Source organism: Mangifera indica, unplaced genomic scaffold (genome assembly GCF_011075055.1).
Source record: "Mangifera indica cultivar Alphonso unplaced genomic scaffold, CATAS_Mindica_2.1 Un_0020, whole genome shotgun sequence".
NCBI lineage: Eukaryota > Viridiplantae > Streptophyta > Magnoliopsida > Sapindales > Anacardiaceae > Mangifera > Mangifera indica.
In genome coordinates this window covers 336,147-357,948 of record NW_025401112.1, presented here as the reverse complement: position 1 = coordinate 357,948, position 21,802 = coordinate 336,147, and the positions used below count along the sequence as shown (strand labels likewise).

At 30.1% G+C, this 21,802-nt stretch overlaps 2 protein-coding genes and 1 long non-coding RNA gene across 4 annotated transcripts; 1 reads left to right on the top strand and 2 right to left on the bottom strand.

Annotated features, from left to right (window-relative positions):
- The first annotated feature begins 2,895 nt into the window (after positions 1 to 2,895).
- LOC123205976 lies at positions 2,896 to 3,628 on the top strand. Its single transcript, XR_006499928.1, has 2 exons — positions 2,896 to 3,078; positions 3,155 to 3,628. It is a non-coding gene; the product is annotated as an uncharacterized LOC123205976 (long non-coding RNA).
- Positions 3,629 to 5,152: 1,524 nt separating this feature from the next.
- Positions 5,153 to 9,858, bottom strand: LOC123205974 (BRCT domain-containing protein At4g02110-like). Of its 2 annotated transcripts, none has more exons than XM_044623054.1 (9): positions 9,777 to 9,858; positions 9,537 to 9,676; positions 9,310 to 9,443; positions 8,764 to 8,932; positions 8,179 to 8,325; positions 6,874 to 7,434; positions 6,258 to 6,437; positions 5,595 to 5,787; positions 5,153 to 5,423 (listed from the first exon to the last, which is right to left on the bottom strand). In XM_044623054.1, the coding sequence occupies exons 1-8, from the start codon at positions 9,823 to 9,825 to the stop codon at positions 5,611 to 5,613; spliced, it is 1,557 nt and encodes a 518-aa protein (XP_044478989.1). In that variant the 5' UTR covers positions 9,826 to 9,858; the 3' UTR covers positions 5,153 to 5,423; positions 5,595 to 5,610. The 2 variants fall into 2 exon arrangements, with proteins under 2 accessions (XP_044478989.1, XP_044478990.1); XM_044623055.1 differs by having other exon boundaries at positions 8,191 to 8,325.
- Positions 9,859 to 11,874: 2,016 nt separating this feature from the next.
- Positions 11,875 to 21,311, bottom strand: LOC123205942 (protein FLX-like 2). Its single transcript, XM_044623018.1, has 5 exons — positions 21,212 to 21,311; positions 19,882 to 20,457; positions 19,324 to 19,469; positions 19,144 to 19,241; positions 11,875 to 12,756 (listed from the first exon to the last, which is right to left on the bottom strand). Exons 2-5 carry the CDS (start codon positions 20,439 to 20,441, stop codon positions 12,205 to 12,207), a joined length of 1,356 nt encoding a protein of 451 aa, XP_044478953.1. The 5' UTR covers positions 20,442 to 20,457; positions 21,212 to 21,311; the 3' UTR covers positions 11,875 to 12,204.
- Positions 21,312 to 21,802: the final 491 nt, after the last annotated feature.

The window sequence follows — 21,802 nt, the reverse complement described above, 5'->3', positions numbered from 1 at the left end:
TAATTTATTTTGGTAAAATAATGTATAATGTGTTATTATATGATTTAATGGATTTAAATTAAAGATAAAATAATCAGAAAACCTATAAATCATCTTGGGTATGATATTTAATCACATGATCATACATTATTTTAATATTTAATTAGATATTTAAAGTTGAGTATAAATTATCTTAATATACATCTTCAAATTAATTCATATGGTAAGAAACATGTGTCACAAATGAGAATACTTTAACAAGAGCAAATCAAATAATTAAATAAATATATCGTTCTTCTATCATTTTCCAACCTTAATTACCTTTTTAACACATAATTCCGTCAAATTTATTAACAATAAAATTATATATACCTAATTTTAAATATATAATTAAATATTTAAATTATGTATTATCAGATAATTCGATAGTTTTTAATTAACAATAAAATAACATATTTACATAATGATATATTATCTGAATATCTAATTTAATATTAAAAATTAAATGATGTAAGATTGCTCATTGATCAAGCTTTTATTTTGATTAAAATAAAAACAATAACCCAACTAAAATACATTTGTTTCTACTGTCTATCTAATATAAATATAAAGAGTAGTATTATGTATACAAATAATAACGTGTCATCATATGATTGAATAGTTAAAAATTAAAGATAAAATAATATTCAATCATATGATAATACATCATTATTTATATATAAAATTATATATAAAAATTACATATATAATATTATTGATATATAAATATAATAAGTTGGTATTACGTTACAGTCATACTTTATTAATTTAATATGGATTTAGCTCTAGAAATAGGCTGGCTTTTCATTGTCATAACCAGCAAATTCATTTTTCAAATATGATATGTCAATGATCATTTATGTTAACGATTGAGACATATAGTGACATTTATGTGTCTTATTATCTTATATTATATATGACCACAACATCATATAATATAACCTTTATTTCTCATTTTAGTTTAATTCAACTACCTTATACTAATATAAATATATAACATATTCCCCTTTCATAATTCAGTTTTATTGTAACGTCAAAAGCAATTAACACGTCTCAAGCCTTCTTCGTTGTTTTCACACTCTTGATGTGTTGCCATCACTCATTTTCTATAGTTATCACGATAATATATCTTTTATTTTTATTTTTTTAATACCCATAAATGATATGATATCTCTATTATTTATTATGTTTGATAAATCATCTCTCAATAAATAAAACTGAATACATATGCTCTAATAATTATAATTAGAATTCTATTGTAGCATTTAAAAATTTGACTAGAATGTCTTGGTTATAATGCCCATTTGCAATCACATCAATCATTTTGAGATATCAATAAAAGGTGGGGATATTATTGGTGGTTATGTTTTGTTCGTTTCTTGTAGAATACTCCAAATTAATTTTATGATAAATAACTTAAAAAGCAGTTGTGTCGGTGCTTAGAGGTTGGCATGAAAAACATAGAACAATTTCAAAGGGTTGGAATTGGAGATCACAAAATAAGCATTATTAAGAGTTTTAGAAGGCAAACTAAACTACGCATTTCTTCACAAGAGAAGCACTTCTAATTTAATTTATAAAACATTTCTCTCACACATCTTTGCTATTTTTGTGTAATTTGTGAATTTAAGATATGTTATGTTACAACTTATATCATTTTTTTCTTATATCTTCGCTAACATAATATATATATATATATATATATATATATATATATATATATATAAGATTGGATTTAAAACTAACCAAATTTGAGTTTAACTCAATTTTTATAAAGTTAAATTTGAGCTCACTCTAGTTCAACTCATTCGAGAGAAACTAAACTTGAATTGAGTTTTAAGTTAAATTCAATGCTAAAATGACGTCGTTTTGATATATATTGATAAAAACAATATTATTTTAATCTATTTGTATCAATTTTTTCAAGCTTGTGAGTTTTATGAGCTCAAAAATATTGAACTTTCAAACTTGAGTTTGAGTTTGACCTCACTTAAGTTAAACTTGTTTCAGACTCATTTAAACTCGAACTCAAATCTAGCCCTCTATACAAACACATAATTATTTAATTTAATTTAGAACATAAACTTATAACCATGACATTAATTGCAATATAACACATTTGATATACAAGTTGGAGACGGTTATTTTTAGTAATAATGTTATGTCTACCTAATTTTAAGTACTCATTTAAATACTCAAATAATATATCATCATACAATTAAATATTATTTTATTTTTAATTTAAAATTATCAAATCATATAACGATATATCATCAAAATATCTAATTATATATTCATAACGGAATACACAGTTTTTATTGTAGTTTTAGTGTAACCTCATCCTCTCTTAAATATTCTATTGTGAAGAATCCATGGTTAGATGAAAGAACAAATTCTCCATTGCTGATTGCTGCTCAAGATGGATTTGATAAAAGAACTCAGAGATGGGCTTATGAAAGTGGGTAATCAGGTTGCAATTGGGCTAAATGAATATAATAACTCAATAAGGTGAAACTACATATTCCTCCCCGGGATTCTGGATTTATGTGTCACACCTGGTCCATTAACTTCAAAGTTCAAAGTGATGGTGAAAACTGCAAACTGGGCTCCTATATCTTTAGACTTTCGAAAATCCGAAACCGGGCTCCTTTTATCACTCGTATTTATGATTTTTTATATATAAAATATTTTTTTTTTATCATTTAAATTATCTTATTAAAAATAAATATATATAACATTACTTATTGTTAACATATTAGTACCTAGATGATAAATTAACATAGGAAGGAACAATACCAAGAATATATAAAGTGGTGGATATATATATATATATATATATATATATATATATATATATATATATATATATATATTTCTACCACTTTTTCAACCGACATATTCATTCATATTTTCTCTTTCACTTGTTCTTCTCCTCAAACCCTCCACTCTTTCTCCTAACTCTTCTCTCTTTAGTCCTTTCTCTTATATAACTCTCCACACGCCAATTAATCTCCTAAACTCTAAATCCCATTTCTCCAACTTTCAAGCTTCTTCCTTCAGGTTAATTCTAAACTTGATTTACTTTCATTTTTCATCTCTATTAGAAAATTCTCACTAATTGTTAGTCTTTTAACAGGTTTAGCCATGGTGACGATGGGCTTAGAGAGGTTGATGGTGAGCTTGAAGTCTAAACTAAGGTCTTTGAAGATGAAGAAAGTTTACGACAAGATTGAGAAGAGTGAAAGCATGAGAGTTGAAATCAGAAGCAGGAAGGCCAGGAGGCTCATAGAAAACACCCTCAAAATTGCTGACTCTCCCAAGACCAAAACTTTTGCTTAATTTCCACAGTTACTTGTGTTTAGATTTGATTCTTGCTCTCTGTTATCTCAAACGTCCATATCTACAATTGCCATATCACTAACATATGGTCCCTATCCTTCAACAAGTAATTGGCAGTTGTGAAATGTCACTACAGTCTAGGTGTTTTCTTTTATCTTGGTTTACGTGTACACAATTTGAATTTTGTTTTCTAAACCAATCCTTACTGGATTTGTATCAATCTATTAGGCTATGGTAGTGATTAGTAATAAATGAGTAGATATTTATAGAACTTCCCTTTTACCATGTATGTTAACATCTAAGAATCAACAATTAGGAGGTTTCTCTTATTTCTAAAACCTTAAAAGAAAATTTTATTATGGGCAATAATTAAGGTTGAATACAAGCTAAGCTTGTTTGAATTTAAAAATAAACTCAATTGGAATAAATTGGAAACGAGTTTGAACATTAAATATTTTTAAGCACAAGATTTAGGAATATTCGACTCGTTAAACTCACAACTTTAAAAAATTTTGATACGAATTAATTAAAACAATATTATTTTAATTAATAGGATCAAAATAATATCATATTAATCTTTTTGGATCAATCATAGTATTGAACCAAAGTTAAAATTCGATTCAAATTCGAACTTAATTTTACTCAAATCAAATTGAGTTCAAACTCAATTTGATTTAAATGCAAACCTACCACTCATAGTATTAACTACACATATTAAATTATTTGACTAAGATACTAGTTTTGTTGCACACTGTGGTACCAAAATGAAAGTGGTGGATAGAATTTTAAATGCTTCCAGAAGGACGAAATTGACTTGTCTCTCCCTATGTAATTACTTGATTAGGAGAGGAATAATAAAACTATATATATCATTTTTGTGTATAAATAATATTTTTTTATAATTAAATATTAATTTATTTTTAATTTTTAATTATTCAATTATAAAATAGTATGATATTATTTATATATAAAATTATATGTAAAAATCACGCACATAATATTAATCATGATAGAAGTATAAAACAGCCAAATTCAGAGAAAAGGCTTCTATAAGTGCTTTGCATTATTCCTCAACCTAAAATCTAGGTACAAATCAAGTCAAAACCCAAAATTCCTTTACGTAATTAATAAAGCAAATGAAGTGCACGCTTAATTTGCATATGAACACGGGGAAAACGGCAATAAATTCAGTCGGTTAATACGAATACCCATGGATCCACCCGTATTTATAAGACTGGATACAAGCTAGTAATTTGATTTCAATTCATATCCATTTGATCCAACCCATACCCACCTAGCCGTTCGTTTGCTAGACCTAATAGAGATGATACATTAACAACAAAAACAATAAATCAATTTGGAAACTAGTGAAAAAGGAAAACGACCCCCTGACGTAGGTACACCTAAAGGTAAAGCTTAAGTATAATGAAAGAACAGATAGACAATATGGGGCTGAAATTGAAGACACAAAAGAGGAAAAGGAAGTCCACTATATGTTTTGTAGCAAAGAATATTCACCGAGTTTCAAATGCGACAAGGGTGCTTTAGGATAATCTAAATAATATTCTAAAACAAAGGTGCGAATACAAATCAGAAATCTATATATAAGTGATGTGCTAATGGTTTTATCTATCTAGACGTCGGAATTAGATAAAAAGTGGAAACACGTCATGCACAAAGATGGATTAGACTTGGATTACTTGTTCTACAGTCAGCAGAAGCTTTAAATTATATGGGTTTTACACATTTGGTTTGATGAAGAGATTCAAGAGAACTAAAGAGTTTCTGTCCTTGGTGATAGTGGTTTATTTGTATATTTGATGGGGCGGCCTAGATTTGCTTTATCTCAGTTTCAAATATTATATCAGAGCATACACTGGTTGTTTTATACTGATTCTACTATTTTAAATGATGGGACACAATTTAAACAAGTATGATCTAATATGAAAAGAAATTGAACTGTTTTTACCATTTGAGGCGCAAAAGACTGCTTTTACCATATGGGCCGTTTGGAGAGAAACGCCCAAATTTCCGTCGTCTTCAATAAATCCAAAGCTTCAGCAAGCCTACGGAAGAATTAAAACAAAAAAATGTGCAGGACTTTTTCAGAAAAAAAAAATAAAAACTATTGAACATGCTCTCAATTCAACATATCCAATGAAATTGAGTGTAATTAAAAAGATGCAGACAGCTCAAAATTCACACAGTTTCTTGAAGTGAAAAGATAAAGGTTCAACCTTGAGTGAAAAGTTATTAGTAGCTGTGAAGGTAAAGCATCTGGAGATCCTTGCAATGAATGCAGGTCCATGGAAACAAAGGGGGATCCAGACAGTAAGAATGAATGCAACGAATTTGGCATAGATGGCATCTGACGAGAAGCTCCTCTGGTTCCCGTGAACGGCATTCACTACATGATGGAAGTAAAGAGGGCTGCTAGACACATAAAGCAAAGAGAAGGATTAGCACAAAGATGAACTTTATACTAAAATTTATTCACACAAGGGCAATAATATGTACTACCACAACCGTGAGAAGCCATGTTATAGTTGAACAGCAGTACTTGTTGAACACAACATATTTGATATTTCATGTTCCCATTTCAACATGTTTTTGCCATCTATCAAGGAGAAAAAACTATGCTTTTCTTCTATTTTCAATTGTGATAATACTAAAAGAAACAATGCAGTCAGTTAGTAAGAATTGTGACAAAGAAAGAAATCCATTTACGGTATTTCATTCAAGCTTACAATCTTGAGTTGAGGGGAAATCTGAACTTCTATTAAATAATGCAGTCAGACAGTAAGAATATATGTTCAAGTTTTCCCTTCACCAGAGGTATTCAGAATCAATAGAGATTAACTCAAGGGGAACAGGTTTACTATTATGTGTAAAAATATTACCTGAGCACCAATACTGGTTCTATCTTGATCTGTGACAAAGAAGATATCCATCCTAGGCTGTGCACATGGAACCGTTTGGGAATAAATTTTCTGATCACAAGTGTCTGCATCCTCCACCTTTGTGATGCTCACAAAACTGGCCTTGCACAAAGGACAAGTTGAAATTTTTCTCATTGAAGCCTGCATACATTCATCAGCAGCATGAGAATTTCAAACTGGAATCATTTCATGGGCAGAAATTGTACATATAAAAGAAAGAACCTTAAAATGTGCCATTTAAGTGCTCCTAACCAGAAAACTCTTACTAAATTGTTAAGAGAAACTTGTGACAAACTCATACATCTATTTTCTAAGACAATCTTTAAAATCAGGGGAAAGGAATAAGGATTGCAGTTGGAGGCCAAGTACAAAATATAAAAAATTAGAAGTTCAAACTAGGGGATAAAAAGAATGTACCATCTGAAGTTCAAAATGAGAATATAACTTTAGATTGTTTAAGCACACAATGAAAGCGTTTTACAAAAGTAATAAAAAGGATATAATTAATAAGTATAGAATGAAAATCAAATAACCAAGGGAAAAAATAGACTGAATTTTGGAGGACAAGAATGCACACCATATGATCGGCCCAGTTTTGGATACATGAATAACAAAATCGATGTCCACAAGGCAGAATTCCTCTGGTTGAACTAAATTCTGTCCAACATATAACACATGATAATTCCATTGAAGTAGGCAATCTATTAACGTGTTCAGTCTGATCGGCATCTTTGACATGTCCATTTAAGTTTTCAAAATCAGAGCACCCATTGCTTAAAATTCTGTCCAGACCATGTGAATGATTTCTCTCCAGTATGTCCTGAGAATCTTGAAAACCTTCATCTATTTCACCAAGCTGATGGAACCTATCATTAGATGTTCCTCCAGTTCTGATTATTAGATTCCCTTCTAGATCAGAATCTGAAAGTGTAGACTCCAAAAAATTCTCACCAATATTCTTCTTTAGAAGTCTCCGTCCTTTACCAGAAGGTTTAGCCAAAGTGGTGCTGATGTCCATGGATATCTTCCTTTTCTCTCTTTCTGAACGCAAACAGGAAGTACTTGGCTCATGATGCTTTGAAATCTTCCTTTTCCCCCTCGTAGAATGCATTGAAGAATCAGAACTTGACTCTCCATACTTCAAAAAATTTTACAATGTAAATTGAGAACAGAATACAGATGATGAGCAAAGTTATCATGCATCTGAATTGAAAGAAATAACAGCGCATATTGTTGGTAGACGAACTGATAGTTTCAGAGGATTGAGCAAATACAAAAATTAGCAATGCAGAATTTGGTTCATAAGTGAAAAGCTAGAGCATGATTTAGAATACCATACTCAATTGAGCAGTTTTAGATTCAGGAAGTTTCTGAAGTTTCCTAAATTATCAAATGACCTGCTAGATATCCCATAACTAGCAAGATATGCAAAGTTTTAAATGTTTTAAAGTTCATATGCCGCTGACCCCAAAAATGGAACAATGAACATCACGCTTAGCTAATCATTGGAGAACTGAGTTTTCTTAAATGAAAAGCTATCCCAAGTATCCAATCTCTTCAACTATTTTGTCCCAATAATGTCTATGGTTACTTCCAACACTGATTCCACAATTAGCAAATGTTAATGAACTACTCAAAATATACTTTCTCTTCGAGTTGCCAGAGAAAATTAAATCTCTGAAGCAGTGACTGACCCAGGTGCACTAAGCAGAAAAAAGAGAATAGCACAACACATTTAAAAGTTACAATATCATTATTATAAATATCATCTGGCAAAGTTTGTAGAAAGTAGAACATAATTAATATGCTAAAACTGTGAAGAGAAATAGGAACTATTTGACTAAGGTTTCAGAAATGCAAAGCAAATAAGGGTTAAACAGACCTCCATACTAACCGATCCTGATAAAGGAGGCTCTTGAAAACAATATCTGACACTTGACTGCTTTTCCTTCCTTGAAGTTCTTTTTAATGGTTTTGCCTTTGATTTCTGAGAGTTATCGTTTCTTTTTTCAAACTTCAGTAAAAAGTTCTGCAATAAAAATGACAGAAAAGACAAAGGATAAAAACATCAGTCATGCCATCAAATGCCAAACAGCTACTATGAAACTAGTGAAGCTGCAAATAATTGGAGCTTCAAAATCAGAGTTATTCAATAAGTGAAAAAATGAAACCATTGCACTTTATGTAGTGCCACAAGCTAAACTGATCAATAATGTGCTCCATAGCTCATCAGATTACATCAATTGCGGTCTGAATAACAAATTTATTCTTTTATGCTTAAAACAGACAGATATATCAATTTATTGATTATTGAGTGACGTTAGCATCCACTCATTTCCATTTAATCATCCATAATGCCACATCAACACTTGAAGTTCTTACAGATAACCAAAAGAAGATCAATTCAGTGTTTGAGTGACACTTGAAACAGAAAACTCACACATAGAGCATCTGAATATCTAGTTACCTCATCCAACAAAAAAGAATCAGTCCAAGCAGCCAGGTCAGCACCTTCGGAATCCATAACATCTTCTTTTTCATAGTCTCCCAGTCTATGGTAGGATTTGTCAGAAAATACTGAATGCTTCTTAATTACAATTGGTAATTCCAACGACAAAGGCCCTAGCTCTCGTCCACTGAAAAGATTCAATACCATAACTTTCAAATCATAATTTTTTTGGTTGAATGCAAGCGCCAAGCTTATTATAATACATCCAACAGTTGCAAACGATCACTATCTCATAAAACTCCTACTAAACTGACCATGATAATTATAGATACTAGAGTAAAATAGCATTGCCAAGAAAATAAACACAACCAAAAAATTAAGATACAATGAATAAATATGAGACATACGACAATACTATCCTCGATATATTAACCAAACACATTTCATTAAATTTCTTTTATCTCCCCTTTACTAGAAAACAAAAAATCCCATTTAAAGTCCTAACTCTTCAGAAGAAGCATCAAATTTATCTCAATTCAATTGAATTTCAAACACCAATCTCACCATTGCAACATATAAGGAGCTTCAGGGACACGTTTTCTTTGCTTTATACAATCTTCAACCCAACGATGATTAACTATTATCGTTTTAAACTTCTTCGCAAGATCGAATTTCTTTCCTTCAAATTTCCAGCACACCTAATCACCAAACCCTAATCATTGTCAGAACTCAAAAAAAAAAAAAATTAAACACATACAGACACAATTTGCTCTCTCGGAATCAAATCATACCAAATGCGTGGTTGATCTTGACATGGCACCAACATAACTAGCACCAGTTTCAGAGATCAGCTTGATGAGGTTGAACCGCTCCGAGCCGTTGTAACCACTGACCGTCGCCACCACCGAATCCATTCCTCGGATGAACCGAACTGCTCTTGAATCCAATTGAAAATTTAAAAAAAAAAATAATAACCGATTGTTTGCCTGCGTGAAAGGTACTATAAGTGAGTGAAAGACACTAGAAATTACCTTCAGATTGGCTGTGGCCAGAGAATTGAGAATCGGAACAGAGTTCCATTATTGAAGAAAATGCCGGGAATTCGAAAATTTTGAATTTGTTTTGGGGAAAAGGTTAGGGCCGCGCTTATAAATCATCTCCCCGAAACCACTAATGACTAGTTGTATGACCGTTTGGACGAATTTGCCCCAATATAAAGAAAATTTTGACTCAAGTTGACCACATCTTGTTTAACATTGTATCCATTAAAAATGTTCGAAACCGATTAACCAAATCAGTTTATCAATTTTTTTAACTGAACCAAATTTTTAGTTTGAAAAAAATTATAAACCAAAACTGAACCGATTTAAAAATTAATCAATTTTAAATTAAATGAAAAATACCAACTAAACTAATCGAATTTTTGATTTATCGGTTTTTGAATCAAATTTTAAAAAATTATCATATTTTACAATTTTTCTAATTTTTTAAAAATATTTTTACTATTTTATTAATTTTTTATTTAACTTTTTAAAAATTAATTCGTTTCTATTAACTGGTGTTAAAAATTAGATAAACTGATAATCGAATCAAAAAATTGATTTTTTTATATTTTTAAATTAATATCTAAATCAATTTTTTAAATAAACTATCTCTTAGTTAGATTTTTTTATTTAAAAATCGATTCAATTTAATTATTAGGTAATTTTAAACGTTTTTAGTATTTGTTGTAAATGTTTTTGAAAAACTAAAAATTGAAAAGAGAAACATGAAATATAAATATGTGAAATGAGAAATGGAAGGCCAAGGGTAGAATAGGAGAAGGTAAGGCCCGCGTGAGGTTTTATGAAAACAAATGAGGGAATATTAAATGTCATAGAAGCAATCAATGTTTTGTCTTTAATGTCATAGAAGCTCATATATTTTCTATTCTCAAGCGTCACCAAATATTAAATGTTTTTGTATGGTTAAAAAAACCCACCGGATATATTACAGTATTATAATATAATTAAAAATACACCGAACATACCAAAAACCCTAATTAGATAATTTTATTTAATTTCTTATAATTTTAAATATCTAAAAACCTTTTATGATAGAATATTATTTAATTTTTAATATATAAAATATTATATATCAGATATCATGCCAAGTATCAAAGAGCCCTAATTTTTCTTAGTGTTGAAGGGTTAAATATGAGAGTAACCATGTTGACTAAATAAAATTGTACAAACCCATAAAACGGTTAATTTAATTATTTTTTTATTAAATTAAGTGAATATTAAAATATTTTAATCAATTATAATACATCCTAAACAATAATTAAAAAAATTATAATACATCCTGAAAATGTGACTAGCTCTAACAATGTGTTGTGTTGTGTAGGGTTAGATTCGAGCCGAGCCAAGCTCGGGCTCGGCTCGGTTTATTTATAGGCGACTCGAGTTCTATTCGAGCTTGACTCGGTTTGGCTCGAGTTCGACTCGTTCTCTGTTCGGTTTGACTCGTTTTTCATTATCAAAAAGACATCGTTTTTAATATATATGGATCAAAACGACGTCGTTTTATATAAAAAAATTTTTAAAAAAATCTACTGAGCCAACCCAAGTCAGCTCAAGCTCGATACAACCGAGCTGAGCTCGAGCTGGCTTGACTCAAGTCCAGCCCTAGTGTTGTGTTGTGCCCGCCCATATGATCCACTTTTTTTTGGCACAACTTGCAAACAAAACAAGTGGGGCTAAAATTTCATAAAAAAGTTTATGAGATAACCTTACAAACAAAAATAATAAAATAAATAATTTTTTTTCCCACAAGATACCATAATGTGCCTTGTTCCCGACTTTCAAATTTTTGTAGGTTGACACGATCTAACCAAACTTGCTTTTATATAAGCTTTAAAATAGTACAACCTATTTTTTACTTTTAATATGACTTTGAAAGTTATGATGAATATCATTATATGATTAAATAATTTTAAATTAAAAATAAAATAATATTTAATCACATGATAACACACAAAAATATATAATCAATTATACATTTAAAATTAATATATATAATATTACTCTACCCATTGCACCAAAACCATCCTATAATATTTAACTTAAAAGAGTACAATAACAAAACATCTGATCCCATCCAAACGGTAGATTTGAAATTATTACAATTAAGAACGTATACCATTTTATGTGTATTCATATTTCAGATACATCCACTACAATGATGGAAACCATTGCCGGCTGCCTGTAAATTTCTACTCGATCATAAAAGTTAAAAATAAAGTAAAACATCACAAAAATGGCTCGGAAGTCAGCAGTCTCAAAGTGGCAGCAGTCTGCCTCAAATATTCTCCAAATATGGCAATATACTCAGCACTATGCCGCAGATTGTGAATGTGATGGTTGTACCATAGAAGAAATGATAATGCACAATATTTATATTGATACTAGTGCAGGTATCTCATGCCCATCTCTGAGAAGGATGTCCACCTCGAGGTGGTATGTCATGCCCACTTCCAGATCGGGCAGGTGGTGTTGCAGAACCGTAAGGTGCATTATTCAGAGCTATTTGTCCATTTGGAGCAGTGGCACCTCTTGCTGGTCCACCATAGCTAGCACCCCCAGACGAATCATATCCAGGTCCCCTTTGCATATCATAAGCTTGTCCTCTTTGCGCATCATAACCATGCGCTCTTTGCAGATCATAACCAACTACTCTTTGTGGATCATACCCAGCTACTCTTTGTGGGTCGTAGCCAGGCCCTCTCTGTGCATCATAACCAGGACCTCTATGAATATCATACCCATGCCCCCTCTGTGCATCGTAATTAGATCCCGTGTGTGCGTCATAACCGGGTCCTTTTGACGGCTCATAACCAGGTGCTCTAGGTGCATCATAACCAGCCCTTGGAGGAGGATGCCCAGATTGAGATCCAACAAAAGCAGGAGCACTAACACTCGCATTGACACCAGTACTAGTACCTGCACTAGCAGGAAGGAGAGAGCCATGCCCCTATAAGACAAAATTTGAAGGGTGACATCAGTCTTTAAGTTCCATCCAAAATCAACAATAAACCTTATAATACCAAGACTTCCCATCCGGCAGGTTCAGCCAAGTTACGAATTGGCCTCCTGTTTTAGTCATAAAATGCCACCTACCAATTTCAAGTTCAAATACTCCTGTTCAACATATATTATGTACGTCAATATGTAAAATCGGTCTAGCTTCACGTTCTATGCACACAATTTTATGCAAAGTAACTTTGATATTTTTCATGCTTGTGAGCAGAGTTGTCAATAGGTCCGGTCCGAGACCCAAACAGTGATCGGCCTATTGATATATAAAGCTCCAAGGGCTGACCCATATAATAATAGGTCGGGTCAGCTTTAATTGGGTCAGATTGGTCCATTTAATCAATATTTTTAATTAAAATTTTTAAACATAAATTATTTTTTAATTATTAAAATTGAGGACAATACCCTAAATATTTTATTTATAATCTCTCACTTGTGACGGAATAATACTGTGATTATATAATAAAAAAATTATAAATTGATAACATAGTATAAATAAATTAATTTACATACTGTTTACATTACCAAACATAAATAAAAATATCTACTATATAACATTTATCTACTCATCTTCTATATCAAAATCTCTAAATTCTTTAAAAACATCTTTTGTAACACGATTCTGTAATTTGAAATCAGCTGCGACTCAATCTTTTATACGCATTATCGCTTCGATCATATTTGGATGTAAATTAGATCTTTTATCATCTAGCACGCATCCACCTGTACTAAAAGCGGATTTTGATGCTACAATTGACATCGGAGGTATTAGTTGATCTCGGGTATAGCTGTAAACACAAGAAAAGTTTTTGTGTTGTCTTTCCACCATGCTAAAACATCTAGTTTTTCAGCATTATATCTTTGAACAATTTTTGGATAATGGTCAATATTGATATAATTATAAAATTGACTATAATTTATACTTTGACTAGCAATTTGTTTACCTTTGCGCAACAGAGATCATATGTGTGACTTTTTTTTACTTGTACTACTAGAACTTACCTCTGGTGCAGAACTTTGTCCAGTTTTTTTATATTTTTGTTCATATACATATCAAGTAAAAAATCTTGAACATATTCAACAGAAATAACATTGCTATTAATTGACAAATTTTCATTAATAACATTAAATAAATTTTGTAATCCATTAGTTTTTACCCTAAGATCTAAAACAGAAATTTTAAAGAATTTTACTGTAATATTTTTAAAATTTTTGTTTTATTTGCATACATATATTCTAAAAAACATGATGAGAATGATGATACTTATGTTCTTTAAAAATATCACTTATTTCTATCATACTATATATTATAAAATAAGTTGTTGAATAATACACACTTGAACAATGATCTGTGAGTGTTTTCAATAGCTCTAACAAGTTCATTAAAACAATAGTTATTTCTCAATCTTGATTTGTCAAAAAAATATGATCCGTCGAATCTTTTAGTTGTGTATTAAATTGTCGTGTTATAGGAACTTCATACCCTTCGCACGCTTTCAATATGAGATATGTTGAATTTTACCTAGTTTTAACATTTATTTTTATTTTTTTTTTTCAACCTCATTGATCTACATAATTGATGATATATTTGTACCCGTAATAGGAATGATTAAATGTATGCAATGACTTGTCTGATTACTTCTAAAGGTTTTTTAGCCAAGTTCAAGCCTTTTTGAGCAATTAAATTAATAATATGACATATACATCTAATATGAAATAATTGTTCATTAAATAGAGAAGATAAACAATTATATATATATTCAATAACTTTATCATTATCAGAAAAAATTGAAAAAATAGAATTATTAATTTTATATTCCTCAAAAATGTTTGTTAATATACGATAAATTGTAACCATCATACGAATATTCTAAATTTCTAAATACAATAATTTTTTTACATAGTTGTCAATCAGAATAAATATAATGATGGTTGCACAAAAATACTTTATATCTTAATTTATAACAATCCATAAATCATAAATTATTGAAATAACACCATTAGAATTATTTAATTCTCCAATAATTTTTATTTTTATTAATTTATAATTTCTCAATATATCTGATCTAATAGTTGTTGGAGGAATTTTTCTAAATACTGGTTGAATATTATTTTACATCATTCATTCTAAAATTTCATCTTCTGCAACTACGTACATGTCATATAATCTCGCATCTTTATTTGATTGTATGTAAAAGTTGACATTTCTCCCATATGTTCGAAACTACTCGAAACTCCTGCTGAAATGGCACCTAGACCGACAGATCTCAATCTGGTAAATACAATTTGTTTTGTCTTATGAGTTCACGTGAAATTTTTTTACAATAATTAGTAACATATCGACAAAGATGTCCCGTCTCATTTATACTTGCGTATGTTAAACAAAAACCACAATGTTTACATACTATTAGAGGAATTAGTTTTTCATTTATTGTTTCCTCTATTCTATTTAAGTATTCTTATATCATTGACATTTGTTTTCTTTTTTTCTCTGTCAAATAATATGAATTTGTACCTGTACCACTTTCCCCCGTTAGTACTCCCCTATTCCACTTTGTGTATCATCAACACCATATAATAATATTTAAATAGATTAAATTCATTTGACATTAGATACATTTGTAATAATAAAATAAAAATAAAAATAAAATTATAAACATAAATTATTATTACTTGTGAATTCAGATATTTTTCCAAAGAGAATTAATGAAAGAAAATGAGATTGAAAATATAATGAAATAATTGAGATTAAGAGATTTGTAGCTACAAATGAAAGTGAAAATAAAAATTTGAATAAGTTTTTATAGAAAAAAATAAATAATTTTTTTTTAAAAAATTAAGCAACTGCTACTGGTTGGTGCCAGTAGTCGTTGAAGAGCGAACGACTTTTGCTACAAGACAAAAGTCGTTGCTTCTACCATTTGGCAGATTTTGCTTTTGCCACTTGGCAAAAATATCTTCTGTGAAATGGCAAAATAAGATTTGTTAGAAGTAGAAAAAAAAAATATTTTTTAAATTTTATTTTGTATACAGTTTTGGGTTAAATTGAGGCAACCTATGACTTTAATATTAAAACCGAACCCTGCTCTAATTAGACACGTCAATTCGGTCAGACCGAATGCACGGCATACCCAAAACATGAAAAAAGAATCTGACACCATAAGACCTTGTCCGACACTGTTGAGTGTCGAACTAACCTATGACCTGTTGGATCCAGCTTCAAGATTTAGTATTAGCCTGATGGACCGACCTGACCCAATATTGTTTACAAAATAAAATTTAAAAATATATTTTTTTCTACTTCTGTCAAATCTTCTTTTGCCACTCGACAGAAGATGTTTCTCCCAAATAATAAAAGCAACAACTTCTACGTTGCGGCAGAAGTCATTGGCTCTTCAATGGCTACTGGCCAACCGTTGCTTTTTTTTTTTCTATAAAAAACTATTCAATTTTTTATTTTCACTTTCATTTACAAATACAAATTTCTCAAACTTTCAATCTCAATTATTTTTTTATATTTTCAATCTCATTTTCTTTCATTAACTCTCTTTCAAAAAATATCTGAATTCACAAATAATAATAATTTGTGTTTATAATTTTATAATTATTTTTATTTTTATTTTATCATTACAAATGAATTCGTAGGTCAATAGTACAGGAGCATTTAAATAGAATAGAAAAAACAATAGATGAAAAATTAATTCGTCTAACAGTATGTAAACATTATGGTTTTTGTTTAACATGTGTAAGTACAAGTGGTATGGGACATCTTAACCGATATATTACTGATTACTGTAAAAAAATTTCACATGAACTCAAAACACAAAAACAAATTGCATTCCCCATATCACGATTCGTTGGTCTAGGTGCCACTTCAACAAGAGGCCGAAAAATTCCGAATATATGAGAGAAATATCAACTTTTACATACGATCAAATAAAGATGTAAGAGTATATAAACAGGTACATAGTTACTTCTGATTAACCTTTTAGTTATGCAGAAGATAAAATTTTAGAATAGATTATGCAAAATAATATTCAACCAACATTTAGAATAATTCCTAGATCAACTTTTTGATCAGATATATTGAGAAATTATTAATTAATGAAAATAAAAATTATTAAAAAATTAAGTAATTTTAATAGTGTTATTTCAATAACTTTTAATTTATGGACTGCTACAAATTAAAATATAAGGTATCTTTGTGCAACTGTCAATTATATTAATTCTGAGTGAGAATTATGTAAAAAAATTATTACATTTAAAAATTTAAAATATTTGCATAATACTCTTACAATTTATCGTGCATTAGCAAATATTTTTTAAGAATATAAAATTAATAATTCTATTTTTTCAATTACTTTTGATAATGAAAAGTTATTGAATATATGTATAATCATTTATTTCCTTCATTTAAAGAAAAATTATTTCATATTAGATGTGCATATCGCATTATTAATTTAATCGCTCAAGAATACTTGAGCTTGGTTAAAAAATATTTAGAAGTAATTACACATGTCATTGCATACATTTTATCATCCCCGTCACGGGTACAAACATATCATTAATTATATAGATTAATGGGTTGAGAAGAAACAAAATTTAAAATAGATATTAAAACTAGATAGAATTCAACATATATCATATTGAAAGTGTGTGAAGGGTATGAGGGTCTTATAATACGATACTTCAATACCCAATCAAAAGATTTGACGAATCCTATTTTTTTGACAAATCAATATTGAAAAATAGCTACGGGTTTAATAAACTTGTTAAAGGCATTGAAGACAACCGCAGATCATTGTTCAAGTGTGTATTATCTAACTTATTCTATAATATATAGTATGGAAAAAATAAATGATATTTTTAAAAAATATAAGTCTCATCACTCTCATCATACTTTTCAAAATATGTATGCAAATGGAACAAAAATTTTAAAAATATTGCAGTAAAATTCTTTTACTTTATTCTGTAACTACTGTTTTAGATCTTAGGACAAAAACTAATGGATTACAAAATTTATTTGATGTTATTAATGAAAATTTATCAATTAATAGTAATATTAATTCTGTTGAATATGTTCAAAATTTTTTACTTGATATATATAATATTTATAAATAAAAAAATGAAAAAATTGAACAAAATTCTACACCAGAGATAAGTTTTAGTAGTTCAGATAAAAAAAAGTCACGTATATGATCTCTGTTGCGCAACAGTAAACAAACTGTTAGCTAAAATACAAATTATAGTCAATTTTATAATTATATAAATATTGACCATTATCCAGAAATTGTTCGAAAATATAATGCTGAAAAACTAGATATTTTAGCATAGTGAAAAGACAAGGTAGAAACTTTTTTTGTTCTTGCAACTATGGGTGGAGATCTACTAATATCTCCGATGTCAATTGTAACATCGAAATCCACTTTTAATACCAATGGATGCGTGTTAGATGATAGAGAATCCAATTTACATCCAAATACGATTGAAGCGATAATATACATGAAAGATTAGGTCAAAATTGATTTCAAATTACAGAATCGTGTGAGAAAAGATATCTTTGAAGAATTGAGAGATTTGGATGTAAAAGATGAATAAATAAATGTTATATAGTAGATATATTTTATTTATATTTTGTAATTTATACAATATGTAAATTAATTTATTTATACTATGTTATCAAATTTATAATATTTTTCATCATATAACTATGATGTTCCTCCACCACAAGTGAGGGATTATAAATAAAATATTCGAGATACTGTCTTCGATTTTAATAATTAAAAAATAATTTGTGTTTAAAATTTTTTTAAAAATATTGATTAAATGGGTCGATCCGACCGAACCCCGACAGAACCCAATTAAAGCCTAATTCACCCACATTAAAACCCGATCCAACCTAACCTATTATTATATGGGTCGGACCTTAGAGCTTTATATATCAATAAGTCAACTCAACCTGACAACCTATTATTGTTTGGGTTTCAAGTTTGATCAGACTTATTGACACCTCTAGGCCCAACAGGCTCATAGGTCTGCCTGACACTCTATAGTGTCAAACCAAATCTTATCATGTCAAGTTCTTTTTTTGTGTTTTCGGCCAAACCTCCATTCAATTCGACCTAATTAACGTGTCTATTTGTGATACATTATTTCAATTGTTTCCTCTACTCAGAAGTGACAACTAAAAAAATGCCCAAAAAAAAATGATAATAAAAAAAATCTAATCAAATAGAGATAAAAAGGAACTATCTTTTCAAATAGCTTAATCACCATTCCTTTCAATAACAGCGAAAGTAAACCAAAACTAAGGAAAGTAGCATACCTGGGGAACACCATAACCATCTTCATAAGCATTTTGTCCCACAGGACGACCAGAGGCACCATTCTCACTGTTTCCAGTTTCAGTGCCATAAGGCCCACCTATGTTTGTTCAATAAAATACATGACCAAGAAACAAAAAAGTTAATCCAAAAGGGAAGAAGTAAAGAAACAATAAAAATACCAGCTCTTCTATCAACATTAGAGGCATTTGTCAACTCTGCCCGAAGCTTTTCCACTTCCCTTGCCATAGTAATATAGTTCTTGTCCATCACCTGAAGTGACTCAAGGTGATCATTGTAAAATTTCTTTTCATATTCATAAGTAGCCCTGCATGATCATATGATAAAAGGTCGTTGGATGTCCATAACTAGAGGCTAATTAAGAAGAAAATATAACAATAGGCATCTGTAAAAATGACTCCAAGAAGGAATGATACATTATTAAATGTTACAGAACCAGGGATGTTCAGAAATTAATTACTTGGATCCAATTTTCTCCAAATAAAATCATTGGTGCAAATAAAAATACCTTTTAATTCCAGGTTTACAACTTCAAGCAACAAATACAGGCACACAATTATCAAGAAATAGTAATAGAATGTGTGAAAAATGAAATTTGTGTAAAAGATATGCACCTAAGCTGCTAAAATTAATATTTATTTTCAAAATGTCAAAAATCTCGAGATAATTTCTACCGAAGTTACACCTGGGACAATCAGAAATAAGATATCAAAAGAAACCTGCAATGATGATATTCTTGTCTAAGGCTATCAAGTTCTGACATCAGAGCTGGCATCTGCTGTACATCTGCATGGGCCCTCTGAAGATCCTGAGTCAGTTGACGAACTTTAGTGATAAGTTCCTCCCTTGCTACAACCAAATTCTGAGCATCTGTCTTTGCCTGCTGTAACTCCAACTTAGCAGGTTCTGCAGCTTGTAGATCAGCTTCCATCTTGGCAATCTTGTCAGTAAGGCTTCTCATTTGCTGCTCTCTCTCAGAATTCATAGCTCCTATCTGAGCATGCAATATTTGCAACTCATGCTGTGCTGCAGCAAGTTCTTGTCTCAATGTTCCATGAGTAGCAGCAAGCCGCTGGTTCTCTGTTACAAGCTTCTGCATCTCCACATGTTGCGCAACAATTTTCTGTTCCATAACTTCTAGAGGTGGCAACATGTCAAAAGGAGGGAAGGCACCTGGCATTGGACATTTTCCAGGGCCAAATGAGTCAGGATGCATTATGCCAGGGCCTGGAAGAGGCCGCCTTAGATGAGGGGGTGGCACCCGACCTTTACTTCCCATGTCAAGAAGTTATAACCTGAAATAAGATATATAACCTATGAGAATACAGAATCACAGTTAATGTGGTACATGCACAGCATCAAAGTCAAAACTAGCTGCTAAGAGCTTAAAAAGTAAATGCTGGCGTAAACTGTACACAGTAACAAGCAATAATTTAATACAGAGAAAAAGGATACAAAATTTGAGATAATATCAATGTAAAAGTAATGCATTTAACTCTTTAGGATGAAGCTCATTGAGAAAAAATATTTAAAAATATACAAACAGTTAGACAAATATTCCTTCAACCAATCATAAAATAGTTCATTCACACACATTGCCTCAATATTACAGTAGAATTTGACGGCACAACATTTGAAAACTAAAATTTTAATCATGACATCTCTAATCTATATAATACAGAAACACCCTAAAGCAGAACAAAACCCTGAGTGAGAAATTTATCATAGACCAAAATGGGTCACATTATGTATATCGACATGACTCAGCCAGAATGTGAAATTACAAACTCATATTCTTTATTACACAAGCAAGCAAAAGAAATTAAAAAAAAAAATCAGCTACAGGTGAAATTTATTAAAATTTACAAACCCAGAAAATAAAATTTGAAAAAATTTCAGAAACAACATGATGGCAATCAAATGGTGTGAAAGACATTATACAAGAAACATAACAAAGATAAGATGAGCATATCGATGTTTCCATGATAACCCTAATTCAGGAGGAAAGTGAAAAGGAGAAAAAGATGAAATGACGCCGTTTTCGCTTACCTCGGCGGAGATAGAGGAGGAAAATCGTCAAGAGAATGACCAGAGTTGAGAGAGAGAAGAAGAAGCAAGCTAAACTCACCGTGAAAAACTAAAATATCAGTAAAACCCTACAAAAAGGCAATTGGAATTGGCATACACAAAAAAAAGGTGGACCAAAATGAAAAAACTAAAACTATGATTAAAAAGTTCCAATACGACGCCGTATTGGAGACTGGGATTTTCCCACTTTTTTGTCCACAATTAAAGAGTTCAATCATTTGTCATTGAAGTTTGTTTTGAGCTAGAGAAAAGTGATTTTACCATTTCTATTCATATTGCCTACTAATTTAGTTAGATGCTTTATGTTTATGAATTGTCGAAATATATATTAGATTATAAGTGCGGAGACTGAAATTTATATTATACAAAATTAATTATTTATGTTAAAGTTTAATCTCTTACACTTATATATCACTCACTTATATTATATTTATTAGATGTGAGACTTTAGTTTTCAATATGAATAAATAAAATGACATTTCTTTATCTTTGTTTCACATATGTATTTATAAAAATAATAAAATTATATATATATACGTATTTTGAGTATGT